The following is a 7,309-nucleotide window of genomic DNA, read 5'->3' as shown; positions in this document are numbered from 1 at the left end:
TCCGGCGGGCTCCGGGCCCGCCTGCACCCACACGGTTACACCCACGGTGGGTTTAAATGGCAACAGAAAATGAAGGAGAGTAAAGGTAAAACCACGTATTTAACACAGCAAGACTAACATTGCTTTAAAATTAACTATTACTGGGTTTTAGAAGTTAGTAACTGACAAAGGCAAGCCAGGCTCCTCTGAATGCAAGATAAATTTAATTGTATTTTGTAATCATAGAATGGTTTCAGTTGGAAAAGACCTTTAAGATCATCAAGTCCAACCATCATGCACCATAATGTACCAGTGGTACCCAGATTACAGTCTGTATGGAGTGTGTGAGCCACAGCTGGTTTATGAAATAATTTTAAAAATGATTTGGCTTTTTTTATGGCTGCGCTTATGACCAGCAAAGAGACCTGTGTGTTGGTGTCTCCATTTAGTCAGTGTTCTGTCACCCAGTGACTCCTCCCCACCCAGGCTGGGGAACTGGGAAAAGGAAAGGAGATATGTGGGTTGAAATAAAAATAATATAGTAACGACAACAATAATAATAAGCAACACCAGTATTAATAGCAATATTAATATAAAGTACACAGAGTTATGCTCAGTCAATACAGTGGTTGCAGCAAGCGGGGAAGCAGGCCTTGGGAACAGAACAACTGGCGAGATCCTCCAAAGATGGTGACCACTGAGGAAAGAGGGACCATCCCCAGTGAACTCCCCAGCTCACAGTGAGCGTGAGGTTTATGGTATGGAATAGTTCTGTTGGCCAGCTTGTGTCAGCTGCCCTGGCTTTCCCTACCCCCAACATCTGCAGCTGGCTAAGTCAAAACTGCTGAAGACTTTGATCACTATAGGAACCCACATACCAGTGTTGGCCAAAACAAAGTGTCTTACCAACTTAGTTTTCTACTGAACTGAGTACCGCAGTCTTCTCAGAAATGCAGCTTTCCTGAATAGAAAACTGATTCTGTGATTTTCCCAGCAAAACCAGGACAGTCAGCAGTGAGTGTTCAGTTGTAGGGCTGTTGTCACAGCCGAGAAAAAGCTGTATTTGCTAGGGTTCTGGTCTGGACTCAGCAGAGGCAGAGCCCAGGGCAGGAAGGGACGGAGACAGCTCTACCAGCTGTTTTTATACTCTACTGCTAATATCCTGGTATTTCTCTTCTGAGCCCCATGGCTAGCTGAGTTCAGACTCCTGCACTAGCACACAGCTGAGTCAGACCACACTGTTTATGAACCGATCCAGTACCACTTTCAAGCAGTTCCTATTGGCTCCTATAATTTTAAGTCTGTCCCAGGCTCCAAACCGTCCCCATTTTCAGACTGAGTTTATTCACAGGCAGGTCATTTTACTTTTTCTGGGGCCAGCACTGCTTAGAATGATTTACAGATCTTATCTTTGCTGATTGCCTTCACCTTCTCCATGTATATGTGTGCACATGGATACATGTTTACAGATGTCATATATATGTATGTATGCATGTACATATTTACAAAATGGAGTAACATTCCTTCCTAGGCAAAAGAAGTCTCAGTCTTGCCAAGTCCTCTGGGATGACTTGTTTTTGGTTTCCTGTATCATCTTTGCTTTTTCCTGTACTTTTAAACACGGAATACCAAAACTGCAGATAATACTCTGCAGTTTGCTCTTTATTTCTGAAGTTATTGCATGTGTTAAAAAATGACTGATTTCTGAAGTTTTGAACAAAATGCAAATGGTCAGGCACACCAAAATTGCCAGGGGGTTTGCATGAACCAGGGAAGAATGGGGAAAAAAGAAGAAGTATCTCACAGATCAGTTTCACTAGTCTTCAGATTTCAAACACTGGTATATTTTCAGGCTTGTTTTGAAAGTTTATAGCTTTGTGAATACTATGCCAGTATAGATGCCTGTAACAGTTTATTTAGATTTTAATTTGCAAGTGGGGGTCTTAGGCATATGAATCTGTTGCTTATTTTCCAGTGCACATATTGCAGGCAAGCCTTATCTGTGTCTCTGTTTCTCCCTTTTTTCCCCACAAGCTTTTTTCATCCAAGAAAATGAAAAATACCATTATTGGTGTTTTTATTAGTTGGTTCTGGTGGAATAGTACTTAAGTGTATGCTTTCTGTATGTAAATCTAAATTGCTTCAATAACTGGAAAAAATCAGCTCACATTTCTATTTATGGGATATGCCACCCTAAATTTAATGTTTGTGAAAAACTGGGAAAGTCAATTGTTACTTTAAATGTCTGATAAAATAGGTTTAAAATTAAGGCACTGTTTTCACTTTGAAGTATGGCTGAATCAGGAGAACTTGAGCTTAAAAGACAGTGAAGACACTTCTTAAAAAAATACTTAAAGGTTACTGAAATAATATTAGTGCTTAATCCACAGACCACCAAATAACTACCTGGCTTTCTTCTACAAAATGACATTTGGAAAAACTGAGAAAAATACACAATTTGAGGTCAGTGCTACAATAAACAAGTTGCATGTTAGCTATGGAAGTTTTCAACCCTGGGATAAACCATATTTTCAAGTTGAGTAATGGTTACTTTATCATGTTTTAATGCCAAGGTGAAGATATTGCATGGCAATCTCACTCTGTATGGGCAAGCCTTTGAAATTCCACAGCCTCACAAAACACAGAAGAGTCAGACTGCAGATGTTGGGATGGCTGCTGATGGATGTTGCATAAATCGCCACTTTATTCACTGTGTGAAAACTGTGTGAAACTTTCCAAAGAAGAGAATCAGAACCAGGAAGAAAGTCCTATTGTTATATATTGTTATAATATAATTATATATATTGTTTTTTTATGAAAAAAATCTGGACTGAAAATATCAAAAGCATGATATGACTTTTTATTTGACAGCAAATTCTTTCTCTTAACCATTGGCTAATCACTCTATACACAAAAAAATGCCATGTAAGAGGCATGTAAGAGGCCCCTTGTGAGGAGAAATGGACTAGAAGTATTGGATTCTTTAAAGGAGTTCAGACTCAAATTTTCAAGTACAGAGTTGATGTTGTTTTGTCAGATTTTCTCTCTGGGTTAAAGCCTTCTGCTACTGTAAAATTACTGTTGATTGTTCATTCTGTATAGTAATGCCATCTTTTTGAAAGAGTAGTTTTAAGGACTAGGATTTACTGGAGTCAAGTCTAATATAACTAAAAGAATCTGACTGATGAGGCTAACCTGGTGTTTTTCTCCCCTACTTCCTCAGAATGACTACCTTTTGCATGATGAAACTTTTATGTCAAGCAACCAGAAATGAGAATAGATGTGCTAAAAGATTCATTGCTACTCTTCTGATACAAGCTCCTCAAAAAAGGGTCTTTTCTCCATTCTGGAGGATGGTACCTGACCCTACAAAGTCAACTGTGCCTGGACTTACTCAACCATTTTGTACAGCTGAAAAATCTTACACAGAATCGAAAACAAAAGCGGCATTTGGAAGTGCTGGGCGAAGAATTCCCTATCGGATTTTGCACGTAATCAGCCAGGATGGGGAGAGCTTAGGACATATGCACCGAGCAGAGGCACTCAAACTTATGGATAAACTTGATCTAAAACTCGTTCTTCTTCATGAGAATGCAGAACCTCCAGTGTACAGACTAATGACTGGGCAGCAGATTCATGAAGAACAGCTTAGACGCGCAGAGAAGAACAAAGCAAGTCCAAAACCAGGTATGTACATTGTTGATGCTGTAACACTGAGCACTTTGAAAAATGCTGCATTAAAAGTGGTTTCAGCAGATGAAATCCTCTTACTTGCATTTGTGTAAATCCAAAGCAATGTCACTGCAGTCCATGCTATTAAGGATTTGCAGTGGTGAAAATAAAATTTTGGATTACTCTAGTCTTCCACAGAGAAGCCTTCTATTGCCTTCTCAGGATTTACTATTTTGGCATCTGCTGGCTTTTTTTTTTTTAAATCTATTTTTATTTAGGTGAATATAACTAGACTCTGATTCCATGAGACTCACTGAATTTCTGTTCTTTTACTGAGGCATAAAGTGACAGGCAGTTTTTACAAATTGAGCACCAGATACACCAATATAATTTTGTTACCAGTAGTCATGAAACATGGAAACATTCCTAGCTTGCTGTTAGGAAGGCAAAGTCTGGAGCCATTTCTTGTACAGAGTAAGAGGCAACTTTTTCAATATTGAATACTTTTCAGTGTTTTCTCTTAAGTCAACCTGCTCCAACAGTTTAACAAACTGAGTTTAGCAAAGGTTTCAGAAAAGGCATCTGACCTCGTATCCTCTTTTTGTCCTAAGGCTAATGAAGGTATCAGTGTTTTGGATAGAGTTCTGATTTTAGAGGAGATCACTGTTGTGGTAGTAAGATTTTCTGTTCAAGAAATGGTAACTACTTTAAAGAATCATTAAGGAGGAAGAGATCATAAACTGTCCAAATATATTATAAGGCATACTTCCAGTCGAATATTGCACATCACTATTCAAGAAAATGGGCTTGAGATGAAGAGCTCTCTGACCTCCAAGCTTTTACATTCAGCTATACTATGTGCAGAATGTAGGAATTTGCATACCGAGTCTTTAATTCCAATGCCTATCTGTTCATCTTCTGTTAGACCTGCATCGTGGGTGGTATGAACAAAACTGCAATTAGAATAAAAATACTTTAAGCCTTCTAACCCTGAGGAGACTTCCCTGCGTGCCTCAAACACATGCTCAGTCTTCCGATTACAGCAGTTAGTGTGAAGTATCAAGTAGCCACTTTCTAAGGTGAGAGTGGTGCATGCTGAGACAGTAAGATGAGGATACTCTGTGTAAGAGACAGCAGCATGGGGAGAGTTAAGCAGACAGAGCACCATAAACTGTTAAAAGAGAGCAACTAATACAGGTTTGTCACATGTTAAGCCAACACAGTTTTAGTTCTGTTTTAAACAGGAATCGTTCAGAAGGAGCTATCCTTTTCTTCAGCTATTGCCAAGAACGACTTAGAGACCAAGACTAAACAGATAGCACAGTGGATTGAAAAGAAATACTATGTTAAAATTACCATCCGGCAAGCAAAAGATAGCAATACAGACATGGTAAGTGGACTCCTGAAAGTTGGAGCAATCAATTTCATTAAATAGGTGTATTTGTATTAACTTCCCTTATTCAGTACTGCCACATTTATTGTTAATATATCATGTACTGCTAAAACAAGTGAAGGTCTAGGTCCTGTGAAAGTAATAGTTGCCCGATCATAAGCTGCACCTATTCAAACACTGTAGTTCTAAAAATACACTCCCATAGAGACGACTCACATACTCAAATGCTTTCTTGAGAATGCAGTTATAATACTGGCTCTGACAGCAGTCTTAAGCAGTTCCTATGCAGCACCACCTTATTAACTGGGCTGGTGAAATTTTTCCATCTATGCCTGAAGCCAGCTCACTCACTGAAGAGTTTAACAGTACAGTTTAAAAGAAATTTTACTGTATTTTAGCTGGATTATTTCAATAACCTAACTGTTCTTCTGAAGGTGCATTTGTTCAGCTGTAGCTAAAGCTCCATTTCCACTGCTGTGTGGAAAACTGCTGGAATGATGTTTCAAGCCTGGCAAAGTAAACATCTGTAAAGATGTTAAGGAGCTAGTGGCAACTTACGAGTGGAATTGTAGAGCCTTGAGACTTGTCTTCATTGTCATTTGCACAAATGGCCTTTTATGAATATTCCATGTAAATTTTTTTTTTCCTTTTAATGCATGTAGTGAATTAGTCTTCCTTGTCAATTCTCTTTACTGAATTGCTAGAAAAAATTGTGGTATCACTTCATCTAAACTTTTTACAGGAAGTTGAATTCACAGGGAAAGGACAGCAGGAGGAAGAACTGGATATGGGAGGGAACATTTCATGATACAGTCCACACATTTAGGTTGTCTAGAAATTTAAAATCTTAATTATGAGCTTAAGTATTCAGCTTGTTATACAAATGCACTGCATCACTCAAAACAGTTCAAAACTACCACGTTCTGCTAACCTTAGAACAATACTGCTCCTCAAGAGGAAAGCCCCATAATATGATGCCCGAATCTAGTGGAAGAGGAGGGTGGGGAGGAATCAGTGCAGTTCACTTCAAAGATGTCCATGAAACAGCAAAACAGCATGAGTGAGGAATTCAGACCAAGTGTTAGGAAATGGCTTAATCCCTCTGGTGACCTTCCTAAACCTACTTGTGAGTAAAGAACAAATGGTTAGGAAAGGACAAGCTGAATTGCTCAAATTGCTAGGACTAGCAGCTAGCTGTCAAATTGCTAGGACTAGCAGCTAGCTGGCTTCAGCTAATAGCTACACCACATGCAGTATCATTACAGAACAGCCTGAAATACCTCTCTACCTGTGCTTGTGGATTTAGTCCCTATTTTTCTTCTTCTTTTCAGTTCACGCTTTTTGATAAGATTTTGGAGACTGTCTCTGAAAAAGCCACTTACCTTTCCAAGCCAAAAGTTACCAGAGAAGGAGTGAGTAACTGTATTTTGAGACACATGTCTGACAAAGAGTTGAAAGCATACCAGAAGATTGAAAAACAGAAAAACAATGCAGTAAAGAAAGATGAAAATGAAGATCTGAAGTGAGTTGCATTAATGACTTTATGAAGAGGTATAAACAATGTTAATTTCTTATACAAAAAAAAAACCAAACCCAAGCAAGAAAAACCCCATTTAAGTCTATAAACTTAATAAAGTTATTGTTGAAGAACACCATTCTCAGTTAACCTTTACTGCAGAGTCAGAATTTCAACAGTTGGTATTTCGTTTTCCATGAGCTTATCCATGGTCTTGCTCTCTGTCACAACTGCATCCTTTCCTGGCTGCGTTTTAGGAGGAATGTAGCCACTCAGACGAGAGGCTAAGCTCCTCTTAGGACGAGAACGCTTTGCCTGGCAGAAATAAATCCAGAATTAGCAACATAATACCTCTGTGGAGCAAAGACTACTAATGGGGGGCCAGGGTGCGGGGGAGGAGGGAAGAAATCAATGAACATTCTAGCACTGCTTTATTTAAAGCTTCCAAAATTAAGAATCTCCCAAATTAAGTGGACAGCTGGCCACTTTTCCTGACTGAAATCAGATTCTAAATCACGTAATCTTTGCCCTCCTCTGAAGTGACAGGGTATGGTTGAGAGGACTTTTTTGGAGAGTGTAACTTACTTTCAAGTTCAGCTTTCTCTTTTCAGGATCATGTACAACTGTGTGCCTTAATAGGCTCTGCTACAGTTACAAAAAGCAAGGAAGAATAAAAAAAAAGTTAGGTTCATCATTTCAGATTACATGATTTAGATTAGGGCAGTGTAAAAAATACATACCCTCATTGC

At 38.9% G+C, this 7,309-nt stretch overlaps 2 protein-coding genes across 2 annotated transcripts in view; one reads left to right on the top strand and one right to left on the bottom strand.

Annotated features, from left to right (window-relative positions):
- Positions 1-3,203: 3,203 nt before the first annotated feature.
- On the top strand, positions 3,204-6,631 carry MTIF3 (mitochondrial translational initiation factor 3). Its single transcript, XM_010185238.1, has 3 exons — positions 3,204-3,666; positions 4,896-5,041; positions 6,376-6,631. Exons 1-3 carry the CDS (start codon positions 3,204-3,206, stop codon positions 6,568-6,570), a joined length of 804 nt encoding a protein of 267 aa, XP_010183540.1. The 3' UTR covers positions 6,571-6,631.
- Positions 6,632-6,713: 82 nt separating this feature from the next.
- The window catches only part of GTF3A (general transcription factor IIIA), a gene marked incomplete at its 5' end in the record, with an annotated part of 4,528 nt that continues 3,932 nt past the window's right edge, over positions 6,714-7,309 (bottom strand). The window contains 2 exon segments of the mRNA XM_010185239.1: positions 6,714-6,869; positions 7,146-7,213. Of these exon segments, the coding sequence (XP_010183541.1) occupies positions 6,714-6,869; positions 7,146-7,213 (224 nt within the window).

Source organism: Mesitornis unicolor, unplaced genomic scaffold (genome assembly GCF_000695765.1).
Source record: "Mesitornis unicolor isolate BGI_N332 unplaced genomic scaffold, ASM69576v1 scaffold34725, whole genome shotgun sequence".
Lineage (NCBI taxonomy): Eukaryota > Metazoa > Chordata > Aves > Mesitornithiformes > Mesitornithidae > Mesitornis > Mesitornis unicolor.
The sequence above is the reverse complement of the archived record's forward strand: the minus strand, read 5'-3'. Positions and strand labels throughout refer to the sequence as shown.

What these genes read in the sequence shown, in the direction of transcription:
- MTIF3 (XM_010185238.1), top strand. Translation starts at nt 3,204, where the DNA reads ATGACTACCTTTTGCATGATGAAACTTTTATGTCAAGCAACCAGAAAT. An exon ending in CAAAGCAAGTCCAAAACCAG is followed by an intron (nt 3,667 to 4,895) that starts GTATGTACATTG and finishes TGTTTTAAACAG; the next exon opens with GAATCGTTCAGAAGGAGCTA. An exon ending in AAGATAGCAATACAGACATG is followed by an intron (nt 5,042 to 6,375) that starts GTAAGTGGACTC and finishes TCTTCTTTTCAG; the next exon opens with TTCACGCTTTTTGATAAGAT.